Below are 15,642 nucleotides of genomic sequence, written 5' to 3'. Positions count from 1 at the left end.
TAGGTCCCTTTTAAATCTTTTCCCTCTAACCTTAAATCTATGCACTCTAGCTTTGGACTTCCCTACCCTGGGGAAAAGACTTTGGCTAATCAACCTATGTGTCTACCTCATGATTTTCTAAATCTCTAAGGTCACACCTCAGCCTCTGATGCTCCAGGGAAAATAGCTCCAGCCTATTTAGCCTCTCCGTATCCTGTAAGCTTCAATCATATACACCCCCCCCCCCCCCCCCCCCAATCCTTCTATACTCCATCCTGCACAGATCCAGAGTCCTCAGCCACTCCTCAAATGGCAAGCCCTTCATCTCCAGGATCATTCTTATAATCTTTCTCCAAACCCCCTTCAGAGTCAGCACATCTTTCCTTAGATAGGGGCTCCAAAACTCCTCTCAATATTCCAAATGCGGACTGACCTGAACCTTATACAGCCATAGCTGTAGATCTCTGCTCTTGTTTTCTAGCCAACACTGTACTGCCATCCTGACCACCAAATGAACCCACATATTAATCTTAAGAGAATGTTAAAATTGGACTCCCCAAGTTGCTTGCACTTCAGATTTCTGAAATCTTTACCTATCTAGAAAAAGGTCTATGCCTCTATTCTTCCTACCAAAATCTATAACTCACACTTTGTCAGTGCACGCCATCTGCTATTTGTTTGCTCACTCGCCTAACATGTTCAGGTCCTTCTGCAGCTTCCCCACTTCCTCAACACTGTCTGCCCCTCCATGTATCTGTTCCATTTGCAAACTTTGCAACAATGCCCTCAGTTCCTTCATCCAGAATGTTAATAATTAAGGTAAATAGTTATGCTTCCAACACTGACCCCTGTGGAACTCCATTGGTCACTGGTTACCATCCTGAAAAATACCCCTTTTATCCCTAATCTCTGCCTTCTGCTAGTCAGCCAATCATCTATCCATGCCAGTACCTTGCCCTTAATATCAGAGGCTCTTATCTTACTTAGCAGCCTCCTTTGAAGCACCTGGTAAAAAGCCTTCTGGAAATCCAAATAGATCATGTCCACTGGCTCTCCTTTGTCTAAGGTGCTCGTCATCTCCTTAAAGAATTCTAACAAATTCATCAGCATGACCTCTCCTTAACATAGCCATGCTGATCAGCCCTGTTTTACAATGCAATTCCAAGAACTCCACAATCTCATCCGAATAATGGTCTCTAAAATCTTACCAGTGACCGAGGTCAGGCCAAGTGTTGCCTGTCTTCTCCTTCCCATTCATCTTAAACAGGATGTTACATTAGCCAATTTCCTGTCCTCTTGGACCTTCTCGGAGTCCAGAGATTCCTGAAAGAACACCTCCAATGCCTCTCAGCTATCTCCTTCAGAACTTTGGGCTGTTGTCCTTCAATCCGGGTGGTTTATTCGCCTTCAAAACTTTCAACTCCTTAGTAACAGCCACTACACTCACCACTACCCCGAGTCTCTTCAAGTCCCGATATGATGCAATTGTCTTCCATTGTGAAAACTGATGCAAAGTACCTGTTCAGTTCCTCTGCTATTTCTTTGTTGCCCACTTCCAGACATTCAATGTACATTCTTACCTTTCTTGTATCTTTCATATAACTAAACAAAATTCTTGCAATCTATTTTACATTAATAGTTAGCTTACTCTCATATTTCATCTTCTCCCCAATTATTGCTTTTTTCAGTTATCCTCGGGGGATTTAAAGGCTTCCCACTAGTCTTCACCACATTATATGCTTCTTTTGTTTTTATGCTGTCCTTAACTTCCCTTGTCAGTCATATTTGACTCATCTGCTTCTTAGTAGGTGTTGTATAGCCTGCATATCCCTGGACACTATGGGCAATTTAGCATGGCCAATCCATCTAAACTGCACATCTTTGGATTTTGGGAGGAAATAGTGGGACCCAGAGGAAACACATGGGGAGAATGTGCGAACTCCACACAGACAGTCACAGAACAGAGAACAGTACGGCACAGTACAGGCCCTTCAGCCCTCGATGTTGTGCCAAGCTTTTATCCTACTCTAACCCATGGATCCTTCATTGTACTATCATCCATGTACCTATCCAAAAGTTGCTTAAATGTCCCTAATGTATCTGACTACTACCACTGCTGGCAGTGCATTCCACACACCCACCACTCTGTGTGTAAAGGACCTACTTCTGGAATTTCCCTTAAATCTTCCTCTAATCACCTTAAAACTATGCCCCCTTGTGATAGCCATTTCCACCCTGGGAAACAGTCTCTAGCTATCCACTCTATCTAAGCCTCTCATCATCTTGTACACCTCTATCATATCACCTCTCATCTTTCTTTGCTCCAATGAGAAAAGGCCTAGCTTCCTCAACCTTACTTCATAAGACATGCCCTCCAGTCCAGGCAGCATCCTGATAACTCTTCTCTGCACCCTCTCTAAAGCTTCCATACCTTTCCTATAAGAGGTGACCAGAACTGATCACAATAATCCAAGTGTGGTCTAACCTTGTGGCTCAATACCCCTGCTAATAAAAGCCAACACACCATATGCCTTCTTAACAACTTGATCAACTTGGATGACAACTTTGAGAGATCTATAGACATGGACCCCAAGATCCCTCTGTTCCTCCACGTTGCCAAGACTTCTGCCTTTAGCCCCATATTCTGCATTCAAATTCAACCTTCCAAAATGAATCACTTCACATTTTTTCAGGTTGAACTCCATCTGTCACTTATCAGTGCAGCTCTGCATCCTGTCAATGACCCACTGCAACCTACAACAGTTATTCACACTATCCACGACTCCACCAACCTTTGTGTCATCGGCAAACTTGCTAACCCACCCTTCCACTTCCTCATTTAAGTTGTTTATAAAAATCACAAACAGCAGAGGTCCCAGAACCGATCACTGTGGAATACCACTGTTCACCAAGCTCCAGGCTGAATACTTTCCATCTACTATCATCCTCTGTATTCTATGGGCCAACCAATTCTGTATCCAGTCACCCAAGGGTGGAACTGAACCTGGGTCCCTGGCACTGTGAGGCAGCAGTGCTAACCACTCAGCCACCGTGTCGCCCATGTCAATCAAGTCCATACGGACTTTCTGAAGGGTGGGTCAGTATGGGCAAGGCAAAGCAAAAACTGAACATACCAGGAAAAAGAATGGAATCCAATATTTAAACCAAGAGATCTTGGCTTTATAGAGCGTTTTTACCTCAAGGTTTATAAACAAAGTTGTTAAGGTATACTAAAAGTGAAGAGGGTGCTAGGGTATATTTCCAGAACAGTTCACAATGGAGAAATGTTATTTTTGGCCTTGCGTAAGGCATTGATTACACCTCAGATAAAACACTGTTGATTTCTAAGTTCAAGTGGTGAAGCTTCGGAAAGGATGCAGCGGATACTACTTAATTTAAACTGTTTTAAACACATCTTTAGAAAAGGGTCTTGTGGTGTAGTGGTAGTGTCCCTAATTATGAACCAAAAGATTTGGGCTCAAGTCCCACCTCTCCCACAGCATGTCTGAACAGACTGACTAAATAACTAAAATACCTTAATTACCAAGACAGACTTAAAGAACTGGGTCTCTAAGAAAAAAAAACTACTGATTTAGAGGCTATTTGATCATGGATAACTAAGGAATAAGAGTCTCTTTGTGTACACCAACTGGTTTAAAAAAGTTAGAGAGGAATAGTTCTGAGGAAATAGTGGATCAGAGGAACAGCTTGCAATCTCATTTGGAAACTGCTAAATACTCTCAATTCCTTCTAACAAGGATTGCCCATGTTTCTCCCTTAGACAGATATAATGCTCACGCCAGGTTGGTATTCTGGATTCATTTTGAACAACGAAGGATGTCAGGGATAAATTTTCCACATTTCCCACCTCCAGATGGAATAGGGGATGTTGTTTCACTGTTGTTTCCACCTCTCCCTGGAAATCACATGGCTGCGAAGGTAGTAGAGAATATGTATAGTGCTGCACTGGGTGTCACCACAGAATGGGATAGTCTGTTTGGACCAGTAGGACCTTCCTTGTACATAATTTTCATGTGACCACATACACATTCTACGAAGGACGACTGTGCCACTGCTTACTGTGCTATAACACTTTCCAATTTGTGACTCTAACAGCCATTGTCCTCCAACAGTCCATTTCCACGTGCCCCCTGGCAGCTTCTCTGCTTTCTTTGCGGAGCTAACTTGAAGGATCAAATGACCTACACCTGCTTCTTTTTTTTGTTCAACTTCAAATAAATCTTCACAGTATGTCCAATATTGAAAAAAAAAATACTGGAATGAATGTAAGCTCAAGAAATTAACATTAAACACTGACTTTACTATAGTATCATTTATTAAAATCCACATCTCACAATAAATTTCACTCTCAGTCTACTCAGAAATGCTTAAAATTCTCTTTCACCCCTTAGAACAGCTGTGTGCCACACACTGTTGCACCATCATGTGCGGGTCTTTTCAGTGGAATGCTTCCAGTGCTTGGATATACTCCTCTCTAAAACCTAATTAGGTACTGTTCAATTTTACACAGAATTTTCTTTCTCTTCCACTTACCCCCAAAGTCGCAATGTCCTCATTTCATCTTTGGTCAAAGATACAGGAAATAACTTGTTTCCCGAGGAATAGTGCACTGAAAATTTGTCAGTTTCACAGTTCCTGTCCAGATAGAAAACCCCATTGAGAGACTTTGAACAGTCATTTGTCACTGTGAAGTCCCTTGCTAATGAAGCATTTTTTGGCAAATCATAACCTCATTTGCAGCTTTACAATAACACAGCATTCGAAGTAGCTCTCTGAAAGTTTAAAATTCAAGTTTCGTTATTTCAAACTCCTAAAACAATGAAAAGTTTAGACAGAGTGCTGGCTTTCACTCTTCAAAGTGACAATTAATTTCATCCCTGATTATTGTCTCTATAAGATTCCACACTGCTGTCATTAATATGACTGGGCTGTCATTGCCAGGTCAATCTTTATTGCTTTTCTACAAATATTCATATAATATTTGCTATTTTACAGTCCTCAAATATAAACTGCATATCTAAGGAAGACTGGAAAATTATGATCAAAACCTCAGCAAATTCTGTCATTTTTGTCAGAAACTAGTCTACATTTTTCTACTTTGAATGCTGTAAAGCTTTTAAATGCCTACTTCTGATCTATTTTCACTGTAAATCTCTCTATCACCTCCTCCTTTTACTGGGATATTGGCAGTATAATTTTCTTCAGTGAAGATGCGTGTAGTACTCATTTATGTCCACTGTCCTCAGTTATGTCAGCTGCTTCCAAAAAAGTCAATTTCTTTTTGGTCCTTGGTTAGGCCAACTCTTTCTTTATCTCCCTTCTACTATGTTTATCAAATACTTATACAAGGGTCTTGTGGCACAAGGAAAGCATTCCTATCTCAGGGCCAGACTGGCTTCAATGAAGAGTGCAGGAGGGAATGCCAGGAACAGCACCAAGCACATCTAAAAATGAGGTGTCAACCTGAAGAAGTTAGAAAACAGGATTGGTTGCTTGCCAAATAACATAAGGAGCAAGTGATGGACAGAGCAAAGTGATTCCACAAATGATAGATCGGATTTAAGCTCTCTATTCCTGTCACATCCAATCATAAATCATGGTGGACAACTAAGTAATGCCCTGGAGGAGGCTCCACAAATATCTCTATCCTCAATGATGGGAGACTCCGGTATCACAGGTGTCAGTCTTCAGCCAATACAACTCAGTCCATGTGATATCAAGAAGCAGCAGGAAGCGGCACTAGCTACTTCAAAGGCTGTGAGCCCTGACATTCAGACTATAGTATCAAAGACATGCTGCAGCACTTACCATACTCCTAGCCATAAGACCATAAGATTAGCAGCAGAGTTAGGCCCATCTGTATTACAGCAATTTGATGAGTTAGCAAATCTTAAAAGCTTCTAGCTTGAACTTTATGCCAGAGACCCATTTCTGTTCATCATTTGCTACTCATGGTCTGATCTGTGAGAGTGAATCAAACTCATGCATTATAGACCATAGACCTTAAGGTATAGCAGCAGACAATATTGCTCGCAATATTCCAAACGCAGTATAACCACAGCCTCAGCAATACACATCCTTGCTCTTATATTCCAGTCCTCTCAAATTGAATGCATTTGCCTTTCAAAATGCCAACTGAATCTTAATGTTCGCCTTAAGAGAATCCGGAACTAGGACTCCTAAATTCCTTTGTGTTTCAGATTTCTGAAGCCTTTCCCCATTTAGAAAATAGACTACACATCTATTCATCCACCAAAGTGCATAATCTTTAACTTTGTATTCCGTACATTGTATTCTATTTGTCAGTTCTTTGCACGAGTGAGGATGTTCTCTGCTGATTGTACAATGATCAGCACCATTCATGATTCCTCAGATACTTCAAGCAGTCCATGTCCAAGTGCAGCAAGATCCAAGTTTGGACAATATCCAAGTTTAGACTGAAAAGTGACAAATAACATTCATACCACATAAACGCTTGGCAATGACAGTTTCCAGCAAAAGTTAATCTAACCATCATATTTTAGTATTCAATGGCAACACCGTTATTGAACCCTCCACTATCAACATCTTGGATGATTACCACTGACCAGAAACTGAACTGGACGAGCCATATATAGAGCCATATATAGAGCCATATAAAGACCAAACCAGAGACTAGAGATGCTGCAGTAAGTAACTTTCCTCCTGCTTTTCACTCCCTGCCCACCATCTACAAAGCACAATTCAGGAGTGTTGATAAAATACTCCTTATTTGCCTGATGATACAGCGCCAACAACACTTAAGAAGCTTGACACCATCCAGGATAATGCAGCCCACATCCAAAAACATCACTGTCTTCAACATGGACAATCAGTAGCAGCAGTGCGTACCATCTTCTAGCTGTACAGAAATTCATCAAGGTTCCTGAGACAGCACCTTCCAAACTGGTGACCACTTTCAACTCAAAGGACAAGAGCACCAGACATATGGGAACATATGCTGGTGCCCTCCATTTCATTCACCATCTTGATTTATTACATCACCATTCCTTCACTGTCGCTGGATCAAAATCCTGGAACTCATTCCATAGCAGCATTCTGGGTCCATCAACACTACAAGAACTGCAGTGATTCAAGATGCTCCTCAAGGATAATTAAGGTTGGGAGCAGGACAGGTGTTTACTCATTGAAATGTACAGGAATCAGAAGAGCTTGACTGAGTAGATGCTAAGAAGATTGAGTAGTTGTCATTTAAATTAGTGTTGAGGAGAAATTTCTGGTCTCAGAGCACTGTAAATCATCAGAATGCTCTACTTCGGAGAGCAGTGGAGGTTGGGTTATTGGATACGTTTAAGGATGAATTCATCAGATTTTTGATCTATAAGGGAATGCGTGTTTTGAGATGCATTCACTCTCTCCACCACAATCGGACTGTGGTAGCAGTCTGTATCATACACAAGATGCATTGCAGCAACTCATAAGTTTCCTTTCCAAACCCAAGGCATCTACCATCTAAAAGAACAAGGGGAACAGCCACATAGGAACATGACCACCTGCAACTTCTCCTTCAAACTACACTCCACTCAAACTTGGAAATATATCGCTGTTTCTTCACAGTCACTAAGTCAAGATCCTGGAACATCCCAACAGCACTGTAGATGTATTTATATCATATGGATTACAGCAGTTCAAGCAGATGGTTCACTACACCCTCTCAGGGGCACACAAGGATGATCAACAAATGGCCTTGTCAGTGATATTCACTTCCCAAGACACACACATTTGGGATGAATAAGTTCATCATACTTGGACATAACGTACAAGTGAAAAACTAACGAGAACTTCGAAAAATCATTATCAGCTTCAAAATGGCAATAATCTGATTAGGAGTTGTTTTCTAAAAATGACCTTGATGAAATTCCACACTAACTGCTAGCAATAGATTTCAAAGACAAACTAGTAAGAATGTAGCGAAATTCCATCTCACACAAATAATACGGTTCTTAATGGGGCTTCCAGAACAAGTCACAAAATGCTGAATATATTTGCTACTCGTAATGGTCAAATAATTGTAAACCATCTGACACATTTTAATATACATTGTCACAGGAAACCTGTGGAGATACTGCTTCCTGCAGTCCTGTAAGGAAGTGCAGACTTTTTTTTCCACCTAAAATAATACTCATGCATTTAGCACCAACTCTAATTTAGCTGATTACACCAAGCATCAGACCAAAACAAAAATCCAGAGAAAGGCTAACTCAATCAAGTTCCTGTAAAGGTCCATTAACTCTTTTCAATCAGGCCCACACATCAACCTCAAAACCTGCTAGCCATTTTCCAACAGACTTGGTATTGAAAAGATGAATGAAAGATCATTTTAAATAAACTCTCTCAAAATGCAATTACTTAAACAGTAAAGGCATTTATGGTGCTTGTGGAAGTGATTGATGATCGGTGGTTACACAGTCACCTAAATGGCAAAATCAATCTTCTGAACTACTATGTGAACAAATATATGCAAACATCTACATAGATCTGTTCCCTTTCAGGTATGCTCAAAATCCACAATTATTTTATAAGCCATCTAACTTATTTGTTCCTCTTTTCAACTTTCTCCCCTTTACTCTTGAAAACATCGCCTCTTGCTGAGGTGTAATTTCATGGACTGTGAATTTACCTTGTTTGCTGGTTATAAGAGTATAAAAGCCTTGGACCTGCTACCATTTAATTAGATCAGTGTTAATATTTATAAGAGTGATGTGTTTTAATAATGGGGAACATCGTGGCAAAGCACAATCTTATTGCTTGGGTATAATTCTATCAAAGATCGCTGACAGAAATCAAGAATATGAACTCTAAACCAATTTTTACTTTCATAATGCAAGGACACTAAGACCAAATTTAACAGTTTCAACACAATCCCAAGTTGCGTTTGGAAAGTTCCACAAAAACTGGGGATTGAATTTAGAACTTCTTGATCAATATGATTGGTAACATTACTGGATAAATAATAAACTAAAAGAAACTGTACAGTTAAGCATTCTGTTCCTTGTTGAGACTGTCATTATTGTTCTCATTTTTGGTTTACAACTCAGAGTTGCAGTTGAGAATTGATCTTTGAACAGTAGCTTGTTTTAAAAGAGGAGAGAGCAAAAGACTGATGTTTGTTATTGGGAACTAGCTTGCAAAGATAGTGCAGGTTAATTATTGCTCCAACAAGTCTGTAGATGATTGGGCAACAGGATGTTGATATGCCTCCAATCCAATAGCTGAATTGGCCAATCAAAGGAGGACCGAAGCTGGCCAGCCAACCATAGAGAACGTTGATAAAGGAAAAAAAAGTGAACTGACTGACTTGAATTTTGGCAGGAGACCATTTTGCTTTAGAATCTGTCATATCCATCAAAGAAATGGTTATCAAACTGGCAAATTATCATTTTTTTTCCAATTTGTCCCATTACTCTGTCTATCTGTCACGGTGTGTGGGGTTTTATATTCAAAGAAGATTAGACTTAGATTATAGATATTAATTAAATTGCCTTGTAGTTTATTTGTGTTTTTCTACAGTTACATTCTTAACAATAAATTGTTGCTTTTTATTTAAAATATAAACTTGGTGTCCAAGATCTTTTATTTATAAAGTCTGGCAAGGAACAATTGAGCACTTTTGAGGGTCACTGAATGTTTTAAGACCACCGTGTTGCAAATCCAGTGATATTGACTGATTTCGTTTGGTTTGCTATCTCTGTGTTGTAACATTCTTCACTGCATTTTAAACATTTTTTCATCAAAGTGATCTGTAGACTTGCACAGAAAAGCACCTAAGTCCAAAGACATAAGGGGCAAATAAATGGCTTATTTGAATAAAACTGCCATAGTATGCTGGGTTCACAGCTGTATTCACTGAAACTAATGTTGTTCATTCACAATTAATTTCAGAAGCGCCTCCTAGCTAATTTCTTGATAAAGACATTGGTGTTTCAGAATATCCAAAAAAATTCTTTTGAATAGGTTTAATCATTTTGGTGGCACAATGCTGCAGCATGCTAGACAGCAAGGAAGTCACAAAATTGCACTGAATTTCAAGTCTGACTTCTGCTGCGGTAGGAAAGTACCCATCTGAGGCCAAGTACATATACATGGAGCCAGGTCAGTCTTAAGCCACCATTGTACATTATCGCCTCTGAAGAAAACCTAGGAATTGTTGAGCCATGGTATGCTAGTTGCCTGGTGGCACAAAAAGATATTCATTCATTTAATTTTTTTACATTTTTTGAATGGGACTGATAACTTGCGATAACTTTAAATGTACAGAAAATTCACAATTCAGCAAATAGGAAAATTACTTCTGAGTATCACAGATTAATGGAACCTAAAGGAAAACATCACTGATTGATTTAATTTTAACAAAACTAGCAAAATTAATTTAGAAACCAATGCTTTAATGTGTATGCAGTGAAATCGTTTATTGTTTTGAACTTAGACTTTAAAAATCAAAAGTCGTTGATAACTGTTTTGAGCAGATGCGTACCACATCAGTAAGAGTATCAACTGATCTATACATAGTTGCTATTAAATTAATTAAGAAAATATCAGTATCAAATGTAACATGTATACACCAAATACCAAGTTCATATAAAAGTCACAGTCGGGATGCAACCATCCAAATTCTAATGCAACAAAATTGCAATATCTTGGAACTAAGGTTACAAGGGTTGCCACACATAGATAGAGTCTTATGACATCTGAAAATATTGAACAAACCTTCTTCCATTTTCTCAAAAACATACTTAACAAATGCCAAAAGGCATCTGTAAAATACAAAACTGGTATTTCTTAGACTATATCCACATCTCCACAGCCTAAAGAAATATTTAGTGAACAGGAATGACAATAACAGGAAGAGTCAGCAGGTGACTGAATATTTTTACATGGAACTATCATTTACTACCATTCAAATTTGGAGCTAAACACTGAATATATAATGCCCATTGTGTACAATTATAAAATTCATCAATATATCATAGCTGTTTCTGTGGATGAATGCTATAAAGCATACATACAATACATCCATTCATATAATGGTTATCACACACTTATGTCTTGTCTCCAAACAAAACATAAAACTGCCCTCCAGAACAGGTACTTTTGTACCTCATCAAAAACAACATTGCAACAGATAATTTTGTGTTTAGAAATTCAAGAAATTTGCTTCAAATTAAATCAAGGTATTTTTAAACCGGTATAGCATTCCAAGGATCACAGATTTAATCTGAGGAAAGGTCACTCGACCCAAAATGTTCACTCTGATTTCTTTCCACAAATGCTGCCAGGTCTGCTGAGCTTTTCCAGTAATTTCTATTTTTGTTTCTGATTTACAGCATCCACAGTTCTTTCAGTTTTTATTCAAAATACATTTAAAAATACATGACCATTGCACTTGTAATTACAAAATACAATTACTACTTACATAAAGATTAACTAATATAACCTTAAAATTTGCTCACATATACAAGATATCTGCAGCATTTCTACATTTAATGTCACTGGCAAAATATCAGCTAATTGTCAATATTGTCAGTGTTTAGAACTTTAAAACCAAATAGTCAGAGAACAGATTATATCTGTAGTTGATGTGTATTTGTCATTGTCATAGAGGTTCGTGACATGTAAACAGGCTCTTTATCTCATCGTGTCTGTGCCAGTTATTACACATCTATTTACTCTAATCCCATTATCTAGCTATTGGCCCATAGCCCTGCATTTTGAGACATTTTAAGGCATCTGAATACTTCTTAAATGTTGTGAGAACCCGTGTCAAGGCCAAAGACAAGATTGGAACCATAAAACAAGCACAAGAAAGAGTGAGAGATCAGAAAAGTTTGGGGCCATTAAACCAGTGCAAGAAACAACAAGATTTTGGAGGAGATCATGGCTATAAAACCAGTGGCAAGATGAACAAGAGACTGAGGCATTTGGAGCAGTAGCTTAACCCACCAGCATTTGGAAAGGTTGGCAAAATTAAATCAGCACAAAACAGATTAGCCTGGAGTGGGCAAATTATTTTTCTCCACTTTACATTTAGATGAAGGAAAAGTTAAAGTCCTTTTAAAAAGTTAGACCTTATTAAAAAAATAAACAATTTAAATTACGTTGTACTTGCCTTAGAGTAAGGGAGCTCAATCACGTGTTACGTATGGCCTGTGGAAAGTGCAAAGTCTTAGATGCTCCTGGCAATCTAAATGGCCACATGAGCAGGAGATGCCACAGGCCTGACCAGCTCAAGCACTGGTTTCAGAGCTTCAGTATTAGCCAGAGACATAAAGTGGGTTCTTGAGGTTGAGAGCTTTTAGAATGCTTTTGGATATGGTCATTGCACAGCAATGTGCAGTCAAAGAAGGAATCGTGACCACCAGTCATAATGATAAGAGATTCAATAGTGAAGGGTCCAGACAGGCAATTTTCTGTGGTACAGTACACTGTGTTGCCATGCTAAGACCAGGATCAAGGATATCAATGAATGGTTGCGTGGAATCTGAAGGGAGTAGGTGACAGAAGTTGAAGTTCATATAGATACAAACAACAGGTAAAACGAGGGATGAGGTTCTCCAACAATCTAGATACCTATGTTATAGATTGAGAATCAAGACCTTAAAAGATGCAATTGCTGGATCAGGTGCCACATTCTGATGAGTATAGAAATAGGCAGACATAGCAGATAAAGAATTGATGCACGATTGAAGGTTTTAGATTCCTGGATCAGTGGGTCTATTTCTGTGGAAGGTGGGACATGTACAAGTCCAATGTCTTGCATCTGACCTGGAAAATGAACAGATATCCATATGACATGGAATGGTGTGATGTGATGTGGTGTGGTGGGTGCATGAGTGAGCAACTGGGCGGGCGGGGGGGGGGTGTAATTTGCCCAGTGGGTGAGACACAGGCAAATACAAAGGAAAATTTGAGTCAATCTGTAATCGAAGAATGTACACCATTGGACAAGGAAGAAAGGGGAAGCTTATGGCAGATACTAAGTGCTCAAAACAGTGGATGCTTATTGCTTATTTCGTACTTCATTAGAACCCTACTTCACTCAAATGACAATGGGGAAAGAGGAAAAATTTAAGTTTGCATTAAACAATGTTTGCTTTACAGTGATGTTCAGCTGCCAACACTGGAAAATAACATGCTCAGTCAGATTTGAGGTGAAATTACATATCCATGGAGCTGGTCAATTGTAAACAAGCAGCATTACAAGCAGGAACATCCAGGCCTAGTAAGAATGTGAGAAAGGGTGACTGGAACAGGCCACTTGGCCCTTCGAGTCAACTCCACCATTCAGAACGATCAGGGCTGATTTCCCTTCTAGCCTGCACCCTGCTATAGTATCCCAAATCCTGTAATACTCAAAAGATCCATCCATATGAAAGGCATCTAGATGAGTACATAAATAGGAAGGGTTTAGGGAGATATGGGCCAAGTGTTAGCAATGGGTTTAGATTAGGTTAGGATATCTGGTCGACATGGTCAAGTTGGACCAAAGAGTCTGTTTCTGCACTGTACATAAGAACTAGGAGCAGGAGTAGGCCATCTGGCCCTTTGAGCCTGCTTTGCCATTCAATAAGATCACGGCTGATCTTTTTGTGGACTCAACTCCACTTACCTGCCCTCTCACCGTAACCCTTAATTCCTTTATTGTCCAAAAAAAATCTATCTTAGCTTTAAAAACGTTTACTGAAGTAGCGTGAACTACTTCACTGGTGGGGAATTCCACAGATTTACAACCCTCTGGACGAAGAAGTTCCTCCTCAATTCAGTCCTAAATGTACTCCTCCTAATTTTTAGGCTATGCTCTCTCGTCCTAGTTTCAGCTGCAAGTGGAAACATCCTCTCTACTTCTACGTTACCCATCCCCTTGACATTTTTATACGTTTACCCCTTAAATTTCTAAATTCCAATGACATCTCTATGAGTATGTCAGCCTTCAACTGAACAGAACATCCTTGGCTCTGTGGGAGGGATAGAAAATTCCAAGGATTCTCAAACCTTTTCCCTTTGCCACTCCTTCCAGACCCTAAGCAACTGAGCCATTATTTGTGGCTGCAAGGGAACAATCAGAAGAAGAGTCATCCCAGCGCTCAACCTGTCAAGGTACTCTTTCCACCCCCCCCCTTTTTGTTTGGGAATAAGATGTTTTTATTTCCAACCAGACCAGTCTCTGGATCTTCCGAACTGCGGGCCTACAGGGTGCAGTGCAGGCTGGCAGTTCAGAGACAGAAGTTGTTTGGGGGTGTGTGTGTGTGTGTGTGGGGGGGTGGCTATAATGAGTGTGTGTGTGTGTGTGTGTGTGTGGGTGTGGGTGTGGGGTGGTGGTGGGGGGGGCTGTAATGAGTGTGTGTGTGGGAGGGGGGCTGTAGTATGTGTGTGGGGGAGGGGGGCTGTAATGTGTGTGTGTGTGGGGGAGGGGCTGTAATGTGTGTGTGTGTGGGGGGGGGCTGTAATGTGTGTGGGGGGTGTAATGTGTGTGTGTGGGGGGGGCTGTAATGTGTGTGCGTGAGAGTGTGTGTGGGGGGGGCTGTAATGTGTGTGTGTGTGTGAGAGGGGCTGTAATGTGTGTGTGTGTGTGAGAGGGGCTGTAATGTGTGTGTGTGTGTGAGAGGGGCTGTATGTGTGTGTGTGGGGGGGGTGTGTGTGGGGGGGCTGTAATGTGTGTGTGTGAGAGTGTGTGAGAGAGAGTGTGTGTGAGGGGGGCTGTATGTGTGTGTGAGGGGGGCTGTATGTGTGTGTGTGTGGGGGGTTGTAATGTGTGTGTGTGTGTGAGAGGGGTTGTAATGTGTGTGTGTGTGAGAGGGGCTGTATGTGTGTGTGTGGGGGGGGGCTGTATGTGTGTGTGTGTGGGGGGGATGGGTGTGTGTGTGTGAGAGAGTGTGTGGGAGGGGGGCTGTATGTGTGTGTGTGTGTGAGAGAGAGTGTGTGGGAGGGGGGCTGTATGTGTGTGGGGGGCTGTAATGTGTGTGTGTGTGTGAGAGGGGCTGTAATGAGTGTTTGTCTCTGCTGGATGCAGCTCAGAGGGCCTATGGTACTCACACAGCTCGCTGTAACGATGGCAGCCCCGGGTCAGTTGCTCGATGTACCTGTTGAGCACATCGGTGAGGATGTCGCAGGCCGTGACCTGCACCGAGTCCCATCCCAGAGCCTGGCAGATCTGAGCCACCGCCACCCTCAGCAAGGCCCGACCGTAAGTGTCGCACATCCCGGCCTCAAAATAATAATAATTTTAAAACAAAACAAACAGATAATCCCCCCCACCCCCGGTGTCCTTCAAACGCGGCGGATCGCCATGGCCTTATTCTGTCCCTCCTGTTACCACCATCACTCCCCGCCCCCAGACAAACGGCAGCACTGCGCCCGGAGCCGCCGCCGCTGCCGCTCGGCCCCTCACTCCCGAGCCGCCATGTTGTGTCCCCGCCGCCCGCCGGCTCCCTGGACTCCCAGGCCAGACACATCGAGCGCCGGCGGCTCGAACGATCGAGGCGGCCGCATCGGCTCGTCAGGCCTGACGCTGCGGTTACCCGGGAGACGGCGGTTTTGGATGGGGGAGGGGGGAGATGGGGGAGAGGGTGGAAATGGTGAGGGAGAGAGGGGGGGGTGAGGGAGAGA

The 15,642-nt window shown here is 41.4% G+C and overlaps 1 protein-coding gene across 2 annotated transcripts in view; it reads right to left on the bottom strand.

The window, feature by feature from the left end:
• taf3 (TAF3 RNA polymerase II, TATA box binding protein (TBP)-associated facto) overlaps positions 1–15,330 on the bottom strand; it is a 194,502-nt gene extending 179,172 nt beyond the window's left edge. The window contains exon 1 of one of the 2 annotated variants that reach the window (XM_087999356.1): positions 15,070–15,330. In XM_087999356.1, the coding sequence (XP_087855482.1) occupies positions 15,070–15,235 (166 nt within the window). In that variant the 5' untranslated portion in view covers positions 15,236–15,330. The remainder of the gene's footprint in view (positions 1–15,069) is intronic. The other variant, XM_087999357.1, reaches the window with a different exon arrangement.
• Between the last annotated feature and the right edge of the window lie 312 nt (positions 15,331–15,642).

Source organism: Chiloscyllium plagiosum, unplaced genomic scaffold (assembly GCF_037043375.1).
Source record: "Chiloscyllium plagiosum isolate Xiang-an unplaced genomic scaffold, Cpla_swu_hap1 HiC_scaffold_23, whole genome shotgun sequence".
In the NCBI taxonomy this organism is placed as follows: domain Eukaryota; kingdom Metazoa; phylum Chordata; class Chondrichthyes; order Orectolobiformes; family Hemiscylliidae; genus Chiloscyllium; species Chiloscyllium plagiosum.
The sequence above is the reverse complement of the archived record's forward strand: the minus strand, read 5'-3'. Positions and strand labels throughout refer to the sequence as shown.